The sequence below is a fragment of the Salvelinus fontinalis genome, chromosome 14 (genome assembly GCF_029448725.1).
Source record: "Salvelinus fontinalis isolate EN_2023a chromosome 14, ASM2944872v1, whole genome shotgun sequence".
Lineage (NCBI taxonomy): Eukaryota > Metazoa > Chordata > Actinopteri > Salmoniformes > Salmonidae > Salvelinus > Salvelinus fontinalis.
The window spans coordinates 11,881,490-11,897,902 of NC_074678.1; the positions used below are offsets into that span (position 1 = coordinate 11,881,490).

Consider the following 16,413-nt stretch of genomic DNA (forward strand, 5'->3'; position numbering starts at 1 on the left):
GCGTGGGAGGGTTACCCGACGGAGAGCGTGGGAGGGTTACCTGATGGAGGCGGCGTGGGAGGGTTACCTGACGGAGGCGGCGTGGGAGGGTTACCCGACGGAGGCGGTGTGGGAGGGTTACCCGACGGAGAGCGTGGGAGGGTTACCCGACGGAGAGCGTGGGAGGGTTACCTGATGGAGAGCGTGGGAGGGTTACCTGATGGAGGCGGCGTGGGAGGGTTACCCGACGGAGAGCGTGGGAGGGTTACCCGACGGAGAGCGTGGGAGGGTTACCCGACGGAGGCGGCGCGGGAGGGTTACCCGACGGAGGCGCGTGGGAGGGTTACACGACGGAGGCGGCGCGGGAGGGTTACCCGACGGAGAGCGTGGGAGGGTTACCCGACGGAGAGCGTGGGAGGGTTACCCGACGGAGAGCGTGGGAGGGTTACCCGACGGAGGCGCGTGGGAGGGTTACCCGACGGAGAGCGTGGGAGGGTTACCTGATGGAGGCGGCGTGGGAGGGTTACCTGACGGAGGCGGCGTGGGAGGGTTACCCGACGGAGGCGGTGTGGGAGGGTTACCCGACGGAGAGCGTGGGAGGGTTACCCGACGGAGAGCGTGGGAGGGTTACCTGATGGAGAGCGTGGGAGGGTTACCTGATGGAGGCGGCGTGGGAGGGTTACCCGACGGAGAGCGTGGGAGGGTTACCCGACGGAGAGCGTGGGAGGGTTACCCGACGGAGGCGGCGCGGGAGGGTTACCCGACGGAGGCGCGTGGGAGGGTTACCCGACGGAGGCGCGTGGGAGGGTTACCCGACGGAGGCGGCGCGGGAGGGTTACCTGATGGAGGCGTGGGAGGGTTACCTGATGGAGGCGTGGGAGGGTTACCTGATGGAGAGCGTGGGAGGGTTACCCGACGGAGGCGCGTGGGAGGGTTACCTGATGGAGAGCGTGGGAGGGTTACCCGACGGAGAGCGTGGGAGGGTTACCTGATGGAGAGCGTGGGAGGGTTACCCGACGGAGGCGCGTGGGAGGGTTACCTGATGGAGGCGGCGTGGGAGGGTTACCTGATGGAGGCGGCGTGGGAGGGTTACCCGACGGAGGCGGCGCGGGAGGGTTACCTGATGGAGGCGTGGGAGGGTTACCTGATGGAGGCGTGGGAGGGTTACCTGATGGAGGCGTGGGAGGGTTACCCGACGGAGAGCGTGGGAGGGTTACCTGATGGAGGGTTACCTGATGGAGAGCGTGGGAGGGTGACCCGACGGAGGCGGCGCGGGAGGGTTACCTGATGGAGGCGTGGGAGGGTTACCTGATGGAGGCGTGGGAGGGTTACCTGATGGAGAGCGTGGGAGGGTTACCCGACGGAGGCGCGTGGGAGGGTTACCTGATGGAGAGCGTGGGAGGGTTACCCGACGGAGAGCGTGGGAGGGTTACCTGATGGAGAGCGTGGGAGGGTTACCCGACGGAGGCGCGTGGGAGGGTTACCTGATGGAGGCGGCGTGGGAGGGTTACCTGATGGAGGCGGCGTGGGAGGGTTACCCGACGGAGGCGGCGCGGGAGGGTTACCTGATGGAGGCGTGGGAGGGTTACCTGATGGAGGCGTGGGAGGGTTACCTGATGGAGGCGTGGGAGGGTTACCCGACGGAGAGCGTGGGAGGGTTACCTGATGGAGGGTTACCTGATGGAGAGCGTGGGAGGGTGACCCGACGGAGAGCGTGGGAGGGTTACCCGACGGAGAGCGTGGGAGAGTTACCCGACGGAGAGCGTGGGAGGGTTACCCGACGGAGAGCGTGGGAGGGTTAACCGGCGGAGAGCGTGGGAGGGTTAACCGGCGGAGAGCGTGGGAGGGTGACCCGACGGAGAGCGTGGGAGGGTTACCCGACGGAGAGCGTGGGAGGGTTAACCGGCGGAGGCGGTGTGGGAGGGTGACCCGACGGAGAGCGTGGGAGGGTTACCCGACGGAGAGCGTGGGAGGGTTACCCGACGGAGAGCGTGGGAGGGTTAACCGGCGGAGGCGGTGTGGGAGGGTGACCCGACGGAGAGCGTGGGAGGGTTACCCGACGGAGAGCGTGGGAGGGTTACCCGACGGAGGGCGTGGGAGGGTTACCTGATGGAGGCGTGTGGGATGGTTTCTGGGAAGGCCGGCACCTGTACCCCCTTCTCCCACTCCTGTCTCCAGGTGTCCCCCAGCAGGTAATAGTCTTCAGGGGAGACATGGTGAGAGTCTGGCAGCTTCATGGCACTGATCAGGTCTTTCCTGAACACCTAGTGAGGGAGGAGAGAGGGGGTATCAACAGGCTGACAGAGACATTCTACCCTAGTGAGGGAGGAGAGAGGGGGTATCAACAGGCTGACAGAGACATTCTACCCTAGTGAGGGAGGAGAGAGGGTATCAACAGGCTGACAGACATTCTACCCTAGTGAGGGAGGAGAGGGGGTATCAACAGGCTGACAGAGACATTCTACCCTAGTGAGGGAGGAGAGGGGGTATCAACAGGCTGACAGAGACATTCTACCCTAGTGAGGGAGGAGAGGGGGTATCAACAGGCTGAGGGAGGAGAGAGGGTATCAACAGGCTGACAGAGACATTCTACCCAAGTGAGGGAGGAGAGGGGGTATCAACAGGCTGACAGAGACATTCTACCCTAGTGAGGGAGGAGAGAGGGTATCAACAGGCTGACAGACATTCTACCCTAGTGAGGGAGGAGAGGGGGTATCAACAGGCTGACAGAGACATTCTACCCTAGTGAGGGAGGAGAGAGGGTATCAACAGGCTGAGGGAGGAGAGAGGGTATCAACAGGCTGACAGAGACATTCTACCCTAGTGAGGGAGGAGAGGGGGTATCAACAGGCTGACAGAGACATTCTACCCTAGTGAGGGAGGAGAGAGTCCAAAATGGCCCCCTATTACCTAAACAGTGCACTACTATTGACCAGAGCCCTATGGAGTTGTCATGAGGGAACAAGCTGAGAGATAACCAGCCCATACACAGGAAACAGTGTCCTTCTCATACTGTACCTCTGCTGGTTTCTTGGGCATGGGAGCAGGGGTTCCAGGTTTGCTTCCATACTTGTTGGAGGAGCAGAAGGAGGTGGAAGGACCTGAGGTAAAAGGGAGTTTGAGAGAGGAACCGGGCGTACACGCCAGGGTTGGGCTCAATTCTAATTGAAGGCAGTCAATTCAGGAAGTAAACTAAAATTACAATTCAATCTGGAAAAAATTCCTTTATTTTCAATAAAACAGAAATGTAGTAGCTATTTATTTCAAACATTTTAAAACTTCCTGAATTGACTGGCTTCGTTTCAGATTGAGCCAACCCTGCTACAGGTTTTAAAACTTCCTGAATTGACTGGCTTCGTTTCAAATTGAGCCAACCCTGGTAAATGTTTTAAAACTTCTTGAATTGACTGGCTTTGTTTCAGATTGAGCCAACCCTGGTAAATGTTTTAAAACTTCCTGAATTGACTGGCTTCGTTTCAGATTGAGCCAACCCTGGTACATGTTTTAAAACTTCCTGAATTGACTGGCTTCGTTTCAAATTGAGCCAACCCTGGTACAGGTTTTAAAACTTCCTGAATTGACTGGCTTCGTTTCAAATTGAGCCAACCCTGGTAAATGTTTTAAAACTTCTTGAATTGACTGGCTTCGTTTCAGATTGAGCCAACCCTGGTAAATGTTTTAAAACTTCCTGAATTGACTGGCTTCGTTTCAGATTGAGCCAACCCTGGTAAATATTTTAAAACTTCCTGAATTGACTGGCTTCGTTTCAGATTGAGCCAACCCTGGTACATGTTTTAAAACTTCCTGAATTGACTGGCTTCGTTTCAGATTGAGCCAACCCTGGTACATGTTTTAAAACTTCCTGAATTGACTGGCTTCGTTTCAGATTGAGCCAACCCTGGTACATGTTTTAAAACTTCCTGAATTGACTGGCTTCGTTTCAGATTGAGCCAACCCTGGTAAATGTTTTAAAACTTCCTGAATTGACTGGCTTCGTTTCAGATTGAGCCAAACCTGGTACATGTTTTAAAACTTCCTGAATTGACTGGCTTCGTTTCAGATTGAGCCAACCCTGGTACATGTTTTAAAACTTCCTGAATTGACTGGCTTCGTTTCAGATTGAGCCAACCCTGGTACATGTTTTAAAACTTCCTGAATTGACTGGCTTCGTTTCAGATTGAGCCAACCCTGGTACATGTTTTAAAACTTCCTGAATTGACTGGCTTCGTTTCAGATTGACCCAACCCTGGTAAATGTTTTAAAACTTCCTGAATTGACTGGCTTCGTTTCAGATTGAGCCAACCCTGGTAAATGTTTTAAAACTTCCTGAATTGACTGGCTTCGTTTCAGATTGAGCCAACCCTGGTAAATGTTTTAAAACTTCCTGAATTGACTGGCTTCGTTTCAGATTGAGCCAACCCTGGTACATGTTTTAAAACTTCCTGAATTGACTGGCTTCGTTTCAGATTGAGCCAACCCTGGTACATGTTTTAAAACTTCCTGAATTGACTGGCTTCGTTTCAGATTGAGCCAACCCTGGTACAGGTTTTAAAACTTCCTGAATTGACTGGCTTCGTTTCAGATTGAGCCAACCCTGGTACAGGTTTTAAAACTTCCTGAATTGACTGGCTTCGTTTCAGATTGAGCCAACCCTGGTACAGGTTTTAAAACTTCCTGAATTGACTGGCTTCGTTTCAGATTGAGCCAACCCTGGTACAGGTTTTAAAACTTCCTGAATTGACTGGCTTCGTTTCAGATTGAGCCAACCCTGGTACAGGTTTTAAAACTTCCTGAATTGACTGGCTTCGTTTCAGATTGAGCCAACCCTGGTACAGGTTTTAAAACTTCCTGAATTGACTGGCTTCGTTTCAGATTGAGCCAACCCTGGTACATGTTTTAAAACTTCCTGAATTGACTGGCTTCGTTTCAGATTGAGCCAACCCTGGTAAATGTTTTAAAACTTCCTGAATTGACTGGCTTCGTTTCAGATTGAGCCAACCCTGGTACATGTTTTAAAACTTCCTGAATTGACTGGCTTCGTTTCAGATTGAGCCAACCCTGGTACATGTTTTAAAACTTCCTGAATTGACTGGCTTCGTTTCAGATTGAGCCAACCCTGGTACATGTTTCAAAACTTCCTGAATTGACTGGCTTCGTTTCAGATTGAGCCAACCCTGGTACATGTTTTAAAACTTCCTGAATTGACTGGCTTCGTTTCAGATTGAGCCAACCCTGGTACATGTTTTAAAACTTCCTGAATTGACTGGCTTCGTTTCAGATTGAGCCAACCCTGGTAAATGTTTTAAAACTTCCTGAATTGACTGGCTTCGTTTCAGATTGAGCCAACCCTGGTACATGTTTTAAAACTTCCTGAATTGACTGGCTTCGTTTCAGATTGAGCCAACCCTGGTAAATGTTTTAAAACTTCCTGAATTGACTGGCTTCGTTTCAGATTGAGCCAACCCTGGTACATGTTTTAAAACTTCCTGAATTGACTGGCTTCGTTTCAGATTGAGCCAACCCTGGTAAATGTTTTAAAACTTCCTGAATTGACTGGCTTCGTTTCAGATTGAGCCAACCCTGGTACAGGTTTTAAAACTTCCTGAATTGACTGGCTTCGTTTCAGATTGAGCCAACCCTGGTACAGGTTTTAAAACTTCCTGAATTGACTGGCTTCGTTTCAGATTGAGCCAACCCTGGTACAGGTTTTAAAACTTCCTGAATTGACTGGCTTCGTTTCAGATTGAGCCAACCCTGGTACAGGTTTTAAAACTTCCTGAATTGACTGGCTTCGTTTCAGATTGAGCCAACCCTGGTACAGGTTTTAAAACTTCCTGAATTGACTGGCTTCGTTTCAGATTGAGCCAACCCTGGTACATGTTTTAAAACTTCCTGAATTGACTGGCTTCGTTTCAGATTGAGCCAACCCTGGTACATGTTTTAAAACTTCCTGAATTGACTGGCTTCGTTTCAGATTGAGCCAACCCTGGTACATGTTTTAAAACTTCCTGAATTGACTGGCTTCGTTTCAGATTGAGCCAACCCTGGTACATGTTTTAAAACTTCCTGAATTGACTGGCTTCGTTTCAGATTGAGCCAACCCTGGTACATGTTTTAAAACTTCCTGAATTGACTGGCTTCGTTTCAGATTGAGCCAACCCTGGTACATGTTTTAAAACTTCCTGAATTGACTGGCTTCGTTTCAGATTGAGCCAACCCTGGTACATGTTTCAAAACTTCCTGAATTGACTGGCTTCGTTTCAGATTGAGCCAACCCTGGTACATGTTTTAAAACTTCCTGAATTGACTGGCTTTGTTTCAGATTGAGCCAACCCTGGTACATGTTTTAAAACTTCCTGAATTGACTGGCTTCGTTTCAGATTGAGCCAACCCTGGTAAATGTTTTAAAACTTCCTGAATTGACTGGCTTCGTTTCAGATTGAGCCAACCCTGGTACAGGTTTTAAAACTTCCTGAATTGACTGGCTTCGTTTCAGATTGAGCCAACCCTGGTAAATGTTTTAAAACTTCCTGAATTGACTGGCTTCGTTTCAGATTGAGCCAACCCTGGTAAATGTTTTAAAACTTCCTGAATTGACTGGCTTCGTTTCAGATTGAGCCAACCCTGGTACAGGTTTTAAAACTTCCTGAATTGACTGGCTTCGTTTCAGATTGAGCCAACCCTGGTACAGGTTTTAAAACTTCCTGAATTGACTGGCTTCGTTTCAGATTGAGCCAACCCTGGTACAGGTTTTAAAACTTCCTGAATTGACTGGCTTCGTTTCAGATTGAGCCAACCCTGGTACAGGTTTTAAAACTTCCTGAATTGACTGGCTTCGTTTCAGATTGAGCCAACCCTGGTACAGGTTTTAAAACTTCCTGAATTGACTGGCTTCGTTTCAGATTGAGCCAACCCTGGTACAGGTTTTAAAACTTCCTGAATTGACTGGCTTCGTTTCAGATTGAGCCAACCCTGGTACAGGTTTTAAAACTTCCTGAATTGACTGGCTTCGTTTCAGATTGAGCCAACCCTGGTACAGGTTTTAAAACTTCCTGAATTGACTGGCTTCGTTTCAGATTGAGCCAACCCTGGTACAGGTTTTAAAACTTCCTGAATTGACTGGCTTCGTTTCAGATTGAGCCAACCCTGGTACAGGTTTTAAAACTTCCTGAATTGACTGGCTTCGTTTCAGATTGAGCCAACCCTGGTACAGGTTTTAAAACTTCCTGAATTGACTGGCTTCGTTTCAGATTGAGCCAACCCTGGTACAGGTTTTAAAACTTCCTGAATTGACTGGCTTCGTTTCAGATTGAGCCAACCCTGGTACAGGTTTTAAAACTTCCTGAATTGACTGGCTTCGTTTCAGATTGAGCCAACCCTGGTACAGGTTTTAAAACTTCCTGAATTGACTGGCTTCGTTTCAGATTGAGCCAACCCTGGTACAGGTTTTAAAACTTCCTGAATTGACTGGCTTCGTTTCAGATTGAGCCAACCCTGGTACAGGTTTTAAAACTTCCTGAATTGACTGGCTTCGTTTCAGATTGAGCCAACCCTGGTACAGGTTTTAAAACTTCCTGAATTGACTGGCTTCGTTTCAGATTGAGCCAACCCTGGTACAGGTTTTAAAACTTCCTGAATTGACTGGCTTCGTTTCAGATTGAGCCAACCCTGGTACAGGTTTTAAAACTTCCTGAATTGACTGGCTTCGTTTCAGATTGAGCCAACCCTGGTACAGGTTTTAAAACTTCCTGAATTGACTGGCTTCGTTTCAGATTGAGCCAACCCTGGTACAGGTTTTAAAACTTCCTGAATTGACTGGCTTCGTTTCAGATTGAGCCAACCCTGGTACAGGTTTTAAAACTTCCTGAATTGACTGGCTTCGTTTCAGATTGAGCCAACCCTGGTACAGGTTTTAAAACTTCCTGAATTGACTGGCTTCGTTTCAGATTGAGCCAACCCTGGTACAGGTTTTAAAACTTCCTGAATTGACTGGCTTCGTTTCAGATTGAGCCAACCCTGGTACAGGTTTTAAAACTTCCTGAATTGACTGGCTTCGTTTCAGATTGAGCCAACCCTGGTACAGGTTTTAAAACTTCCTGAATTGACTGGCTTCGTTTCAGATTGAGCCAACCCTGGTACAGGTTTTAAAACTTCCTGAATTGACTGGCTTCGTTTCAGATTGAGCCAACCCTGGTACACGCCTGACCTGATTTTTTTGTCAAGATGAAAATGCAAAACATGCAACAAACACTTGGTAAAGTATTCAGACCCCTTGACTTTTTCCCAGATTTTGTTACATTACAGCCTTTTTCTGAAATGGATTTGTTCCCCCCCCCTCAATCTACACACAATACCCCAAAATGACAAAACAAAAACAGGTTTTTAGGAATTTTTGCTAATTTATCAAATAAAATAAATGGAAATATCATATTTATATAAGTATTCAGACCCTGTACTCAGTACTTTGTTGAAGCACCTTTGGCAGTGATTACAGCCTGGAGTCTTCTTGGGTATGACGTTACCAGCTTGGTACACCTGTATTTGGGGAGTTTCTCCCATTCTTCTCTACAGATCCTCTCAAGCTCTGTCAGGTTGGATGGGGAGCGTCGCTGCACAGCTATTTTCAGGTCTCTCCAGAGATGATCGATCTGGTTCAAGTCCGGACTCTGGCTGGGCCACTTAAGGACATTCAGAGACTTGTCCCAAAGCCACTCCTGCATTGTCTTGGCTGTGTGCTTAGGGTCGTTGTCCTGTTGGAAGGTGAACCTTCACCCCAGTCTGAGGTCCTGGGTACTCTGGAGCAGGTTTTCATCAAGGATCTCTCTGTACAATGCTCCGTCAGCTTTCCCTCGATCCTGCCTAGTCTCCTAGTCCCTGCTGCTGAAAAACATCCCCACAACATGATGCTGCCACCACCATGCTTCACCGTAGGGATGGTGCCACCACCATGCTTCACCGTAGGGATGGTGCCAGGTTTCCTCCAGACGTGACACTTGGCATTTAGGCAAAAGAGTTCAATCTTGGTTTCATCAGACCAGAGAATCATTGTCTGAGAGTCTTTAGGTGCCTTTTGGCAAACTCCAAGCGGGCTGTCATGTGCCTTTTACTGAGGAGTGGCATCCGTCTGGCCACTCTACCATAAAGGCCTGATTGGTGGAGTGCTGCAGATGGTTGTCCTTCTGGAAGGTTCTCCCATCTCCACAGAGGAACTCTGACAGCGCTCCAGAGTGACCATTGGGTTCCTGGCCACCTCCCTGAACAAGGCCCTTCTCCCCCGATTGCTCAGTTTGGCCGTTCTGCCAGCTCTAGGAAGAGTCTTGGTGGTTCCAAACTTCTTCCATTTAAGAATGATGGAGGCCACTGTGTTCTCGGGGACCTTCAATGCTGCAGAAATGTTTTGGTACCCTTCCCCAGATCTGTGCCTCGACACAATCCTGTCTCGGAGCTCTACGGACAATTCCTTCGACCTCATGGCTTGGTTTTTGCTCTGACATGCGCTGTCAACTGTGGGACCTTATATAGACAGGTGTGTGCCTTTCCAAATCATGTCCAATCAAAAATGTCCAAAAAGTTGGTCATCTTTTTTTATTATGGGGTATTGTGTGTAGATTGTATTGAATAACATTTCATCAGCATTTTAGAATAAGGCTGTAACGTAACAAAATGTGGAAAAAGTCAAGGGGTCTCCGAAGACAACTAGGTATAAAAAAATATCACATGTCGTTTTAGGTCATGAAGTTTATGCAGAAAGTGAACTCACTCTCATTGTCAGAACTGTCACTGCTGCTTGAAGACCTGAGCCGTTTCATCCTGACGTATCCTACAGGAAGGAGAGGAGACATCAGAGGTGGAAGACATGACAGAGCTAAGACCTGAGCCGTTTCATCCTGACGTATCCTACAGGGAGGAGAGGAGACATCAGAGGTGGAAGACATGACAGAGCTAAGACCTGAGCCCTTTCATCCTGACGGATCCTACAGGGAGGAGAGGAGACATCAGAGGTGGAAGACATGACAGAGCTAAGACCTGAGCCCTTTCATCCTGATGTATCCTACAGGGAGGAGAGGAGACATCAGAGGTGGAAGACATGACAGAGCTAAGACCTGAGCCCTTTCATCCTGACGTATCCTACAGGGAGGAGAGGAGACATCAGAGGTGGAAGACATGACAGAGCTAAGACCTGAGCCCTTTCATCCTGACGGATCCTACAGGGAGGAGAGGAGACATCAGAGGTGGAAGACATGACAGAGCTAAGACCTGAGCCCTTTCATCCTGACGGATCCTACAGGGAGGAGAGGAGACATCAGAGGTGGAAGACATGACAGAGCTAAGACCTGAGCCCTTTCATCCTGACGGATCCTACAGGACGGAGAGGAGACATCAGAGGTGGAAGACATGACAGAGCTAAGACCTGAGCCCTTTCATCCTGACGTATCCTACAGGGAGGAGAGGAGACATCAGAGGTGGAAGACATGACAGAGCTAAGACCTGAGCCCTTTCATCCTGACGGATCCTACAGGGAGGAGAGGAGACATCAGAGGTGGAAGACATGACAGAGCTAAGACCTGAGACGTTTCATCCTGACGTAAAGAACATTTTTATTTCAGAAAGGTCTCTGTTGTGTTTCTGTAGATAGCTCAATCTTAGATGACATCCGGTATACTTTAATCATTTTACCAATATGTTATTGAGCTCATTTCTGGGCGTGGAAATTATATTTTAGATTTTATTTTTTGTTTGTTTTTAAAAAGGTCACCAAAACCAAGCTTTTCAATACCTAGGTTCCTAGGAAACACCACAAAACAGTGGGACCCCTCAACACCCTGCTAACTTATCCCCCACAGCTAACACCTTTTCCAAAGGAAACACTTATCTACAAAATTCTATATTTATTTTGGGAGAGGGCAGAAAACAGTTTTTCAACCAGCGATTGAGTTGTGTGAGTCTGCTGTAGAGCTCACCACTCCACCCATAACTGGGAGGGGGACAGAGACAATTACTTGATGCCGACACATCAGCAAGCAGCACGGAGACAACTCACCATTAATGTCACGTCACAAAGTCTTCCTCTGGTGCACTCCAACAAACCTCCTCTCATCCCTGTGGACAGATTACAACGGCTCATGTCATTATGAGTCCATAGATGGAATAGCTGTGGGTAGGGGAACCCTGTCAATAGCTGTGGGTAGGAGAACCCTGTCAATAGCTGTGGGTAGGAGAACCCTGTCAATGGCTGTGGGTAGGGGAACCCTGTCAATAGCTGTGGGTAGGGGGACCCTGTCAATAGCTGTGGGTAGGAGAACCCTGTCAATGGCTGTGGGTAGGAGAACCCTGTCAATAGCTGTGGGTAGGAGAACCCTGTCAATAGCTGTGGGTAGGAGAACCCTGTCAATAGCTGTGGGTAGGGGAACCCTGTCAATAGCTGTGGGTAGGAGAACCCTGTCAATGGCTGTGGGTAGGAGAACCCTGTCAATGGCTGTGGGTAGGGGAACCCTGTCAATGGCTGTGGGTAGGGGAACCCTGTCAATGGCTGTGGGTAGGAGAACCCTGTCAATAGCTGTGGGTAGGAGAACCCTGTCAATGGCTGTGGGTAGGAGAACCCTGTCAATGGCTGTGGGTAGGAGAACCCTGTCAATAGCAGTGGGTAGGAGAACCCTGTCAATAGCTGTGGGTAGGAGAACCCTGTCAATGGCTGTGGGTAGGAGAACCCTGTCAATAGCTGTGGGTAGGAGAACCCTGTCAATAGCTGTGGGTAGGAGAACCCTGTCAATAACTGTGGATAGGAGAACCCTGTCAATAGCTGTGGGTAGGGGAACCCTGTCAATAGCTGTGGGTAGGAGAACCCTGTCAATAGCTGTGGGTAGGGGAACCCTGTCAATGGCTGTGGGTAGGGGAACCCTGTCAATAGCTGTGGGTAGGGGAACCCTGTCAATGGCTGTGGGTAGGGGAACCCTGTCAATGGCTGTGGGTAGGAGAACCCTGTCAATAACTGTGGGTAGGAGAACCCTGTCAATGGCTGTGGGTAGGAGAACCCTGTCAATGGCTGTGGGTAGGAGAACCCTGTCAATGGCTGTGGGTAGGAGAACCCTGTCAATGGCTGTGGGTAGGAGAACCCTGTCAATGGCTGTGGGTAGGAGAACCCTGTCAATGGCTGTGGGTAGGAGAACCCTGTCAATGGCTGTGGGTAGGAGAACCCTGTCAATGGCTGTGGGTAGGAGAACCCTGTCAATGGCTGTGGGTAGGAGAACCCTGTCAATGGCTGTGGGTAGGAGAACCCTGTCAATGGCTGTGGGTAGGAGAACCCTGTCAATGGCAGTGGGTAGGAGAACCCTGTCAATGGCAGTGGGTAGGAGAACCCTGTCAATAGCTGTGGGTAGGAGAACCCTGTCAATGGCTGTGGGTAGGAGAACCCTGTCAATGGCTGCTGGTAGGGGAACCCTGACCACTAGACAATATGATCCTGCTGGTAGGGGCTGGGACCACTAGACAATATGATCCTGCTGGTAGGGGCTGGGACCACTAGACAATATGATCCTGCTGGTAGGGGGCTGGGACCACTAGACAATATGATCCTGCTGGTAGGGGGCTGGGACCACTAGAGAATATGATCCTGCTGGTAGGGAGCTGGGACCACTAGACAATATGATCCTGCTGGTAGGGAGCTGGGACCACTAGACAATACGATCCTGCTGGTAGGGGGCTGGGACCACTGCTGGTAGGGGGCTGGACCACTAGACAATATGATCCTGCTGGTAGGGGGCTGGGACCACTGCTGGTAGGGGGCTGGGACCACTAGACAATATGATCCTGCTGGTAGGGGGCTGGGACCACTAGACAATATGATCCTGCTGGTAGGGGGCTGGACCACTAGACAATATGATCCTGCTGGTAGGGGGCTGGGACCACTAGACAATATGATCCTGCTGGTAGGGGGCTGGGACCACTAGACAATATGGTCCTGCTGGTAGGGGGCTGGGACATCTAGACAATATGATCCTGCTGGTAGGGGGCTAGGACCACTAGACAATATGATCCTGCTGGTAGGGGGCTGGACCACTAGACAATATGATCCTGCTGGTAGGGGGCTGGGACCACTAGACAATATGGTCCTGCTGGTAGGGGGCTGGGACATCTAGACAATATGATCCTGCTGGTAGGGGGCTGGACCACTAGACAATATGATCCTGCTGGTAGGGGGCTAGGACCACTAGACAATATGATCCTGCTGGTAGGGGGCTGGGACCACTGCTGGTAGGGGGCTGGGACCACTAGACAATATGATCCTGCTGGTAGGGGGCTGGGACCACTGCTGGTAGGGGGCTGGGACCACTAGACAATATGATCCTGCTGGTAGGGGGCTGGGACCACTAGACAATATGATCCTGCTGGTAGGGGGCTGGGACCACTAGACAATATGATCCTGCTGGTAGGGGGCTGGGACCACTAGACAATATGATCCTGCTGGTAGGGGGCTGGGACCACTGCTGGTAGGGGGCTGGGACCACTAGACAATATGATCCTGCTGGTAGGGGGCTGGGACCACTAGACAATATGATCCTGCTGGTAGGGGGCTGGGACCACTGCTGGTAGGGGGCTGGGACCACTAGACAATATGATCCTGCTGGTAGGGGAACCCTGACCACTAGACAATATGATCCTGCTGGTATTGTACATCAACACGAGAAACACAAATTGTACTGTAACACTATCTATTGACAAAGACATTGCAGTTCATTGACCAAGACATTGCAACTTGAATAAACACAGGACTCACCATTGGTGAAAGACTGACTGGTCTACTGTAACACCCCTAGTACCCCTGTAATGTGGTCTACTGTAACACCCCTAGTACCCCTGTAATGTGGTCTACTGTAACACCCCTAGTACCCCTGTAATGTGGTCTACTGTAACACCCCTAGTACCCCTGTAATGTGGTCTACCGTAACACCCCTAGTACCCCTGTAATGTGGTCTACTGTAACACCCCTAGTACCCCTGTAATGTGGTCTACTGTAACACCCCTAGTACCCCTGTAATGTGGTCTACCGTAACACCCCTAGTACCCCTGTAATGTGGTCTACTGTAACACCCCTAGTACCCCTGTAACACCCCTAGTACCCCTGTAATGTGGTCTACCGTAACACCCCTAGTACCCCTGTAATGTGGTCTACCGTAACACCCCTAGTACCCCTGTAATGTGGTCTACTGTAACACCCCTAGTACCCCTGTAATGTGGTCTACCGTAACACCCCTAGTACCCCTGTAATGTGGTCTACTGTAACACCCCTAGTACCCCTGTAACACCCCTAGTACCCCTGTAATGTGGTCTACCGTAACACCCCTAGTACCCCTGTAACATGGTCTACTGTAACACCCCTAGTACCCCTGTAACATGGTCTACTGTAACACCCCTAGTACCCCTGTAATATGGTCTACTGTAACACCCCTAGTACCCCTGTAACACCCCTAGTACCCCTGTAATGTGGTCTACTGTAACACCCCTAGTACCCCTGTAATGTGGTCTACTGTAACACCCCTAGTACCCCTGTAATGTGGTCTACTGTAACACCCCTAGTACCCCTGTAATGTGGTCTACCGTAACACCCCTAGTACCCCTGTAATGTGGTCTACCGTAACACCCCTAGTACCCCTGTAATGTGGTCTACCGTAACACCCCTAGTACCCCTTTAACACCCCTAGTACCCCCGTAACACCCCTAGTACCCCTGTAACACCCCTAGTACCCCTGTAACACCCCTAGTACCCCCGTAACACCCCTAGTACCCCTGTAATGTGGTCTACCGTAACACCCCTAGTACCCCTGTAACGTGGTCTACTGTAACACCCCTAGTACCCCTGTAACGTGGTCTACTGTAACACCCCTAGTACCCCTGTAACATGGTCTACTGTAACACCCCTAGTACCCCTGTAACGTGGTCTACTGTAACACCCCTAGTACCCCTGTAACGTGGTCTACTGTAACACCCCTAGTACCCCTGTAATATGGTCTACTGTAACACCCCTAGTACCCCTGTAACATGGTCTACTGTAACACCCCTAGTACCCCTGTAACATGGTCTACTGTAACACCCCTAGTACCCCTGTAATATGGTCTACTGTAACACCCCTGGTACCCCTGTAACATGGTCTACTGTAACACCCCTAGTACCCCTGTAATATGGTCTACTGTAACACCCCTATTACCCCTGTAACACCCCTAGTACCCCTGTAATGTGGTCTACCGTAACACCCCTAGTACCCCTGTAACATGGTCTACTGTAACACCCCTAGTACCCCTGTAACGTGGTCTACTGTAACACCCCTAGTACCCCTGTAATGTGGACTACTGTAACACCCCTAGTACCCCTGTAATATGGTATTCTGTAACACCCCTAGTACCCCTGTAACACCCCTAGTACCCCTGTAACACCCCTAGTACCCCTGTAACACCCCTAGTACCCCTGTAATATGGTATTCTGTAACACCCCTAGTACCCCTGTAATGTGGTCTACCGTAACACCCCTAGTACCCCTGTAATGTGGTCTACCGTAACACCCCTAGTACCCCTGTAATGTGGTCTACCGTAACACCCCTAGTACCCCTGTAACGTGGTCTACTGTAACACCCCTAGTACCCCTGTAACGTGGTCTACTGTAACACCCCTAGTACCCCTGTAATGTGGACTACTGTAACACCCCTAGTACCCCTGTAACGTGGTCTACCGTAACACCCCTAGTACCCCTGTAATGTGGGCTACCGTAACACCCCTAGTACCCTTGTAACATGGTATTCTGTAACACCCCTAGTACCCCTGTAACGTGGTCTACTGTAACACCCCTAGTACCCCTGTAATGTGGACTACTGTAACACCCCTAGTACCCTTGTAACATGGTATTCTGTAACACCCCTAGTACCCCTGTAACACCCCTAGTACCCCTGTAACACCCCTAGTACCCCTGTAACGTGGTCTACCGTAACACCCCTAGTACCCCTGTAATGTGGACTACTGTAACACCCCTAGTACCCCTGTAACGTGGTCTACTGTAACACCCCTAGTACCCCTGTAATGTGGGCTACCGTAACACCCCTAGTACCCTTGTAACGTGGTCTACTGTAACACCCCTAGTACCCTTGTAACGTGGTCTACCGTAACACCCCTAGTACCCCTGTAATATGGTATTCTGTAACACCCCTAGTACCCCTGTAACACCCCTAGTACCCCTGTAACACCCCTAGTACCCCTGTAACGTGGTCTACTGTAACACCCCTAGTACCCCTGTAACGTGGTCTACTGTAACACCCCTAGTACCCCTGTAATGTGGGCTACCGTAACACCCCTAGTACCCTTGTAATATGGTATTCTGTAACACCCCTAGTACCCCTGTAATGTGGTCTACTGTAACACCCCTAGTACCCCTGTAATGTGGTCTACTGTA

At 50.0% G+C, this 16,413-nt stretch overlaps 1 protein-coding gene and 1 long non-coding RNA gene across 5 annotated transcripts in view; both read right to left on the reverse strand.

Annotated features, from left to right (window-relative positions):
* Positions 1-16,413, reverse strand: part of LOC129869489 (protein Jade-3-like) — a 44,267-nt gene that overhangs the window by 23,313 nt on the left and 4,541 nt on the right. Inside the window, exons 2-5 of the mRNA XM_055943947.1 lie at positions 11,021-11,079; positions 9,740-9,799; positions 2,998-3,080; positions 2,086-2,243 (exon numbers count right to left, since the gene is read on the reverse strand). Of these exons, the coding sequence (XP_055799922.1) occupies positions 2,086-2,243; positions 2,998-3,080; positions 9,740-9,788 (290 nt within the window). The 5' untranslated portion in view covers positions 9,789-9,799; positions 11,021-11,079. The remainder of the gene's footprint in view (positions 1-2,085; positions 2,244-2,997; positions 3,081-9,739; positions 9,800-11,020; positions 11,080-16,413) is intronic.
* LOC129869491 (uncharacterized) lies at positions 41-2,079 on the reverse strand. 4 transcript variants are annotated; one of them, XR_008761918.1, is made up of 3 exons: positions 1,545-2,079; positions 819-1,412; positions 41-635 (listed from the first exon to the last, which is right to left on the reverse strand). It is a non-coding gene; the product is annotated as an uncharacterized LOC129869491 (long non-coding RNA). The 4 variants fall into 4 exon arrangements; XR_008761919.1 differs by having other exon boundaries at positions 819-1,311; positions 1,363-2,079; XR_008761917.1 differs by having other exon boundaries at positions 819-1,196; positions 1,237-2,079.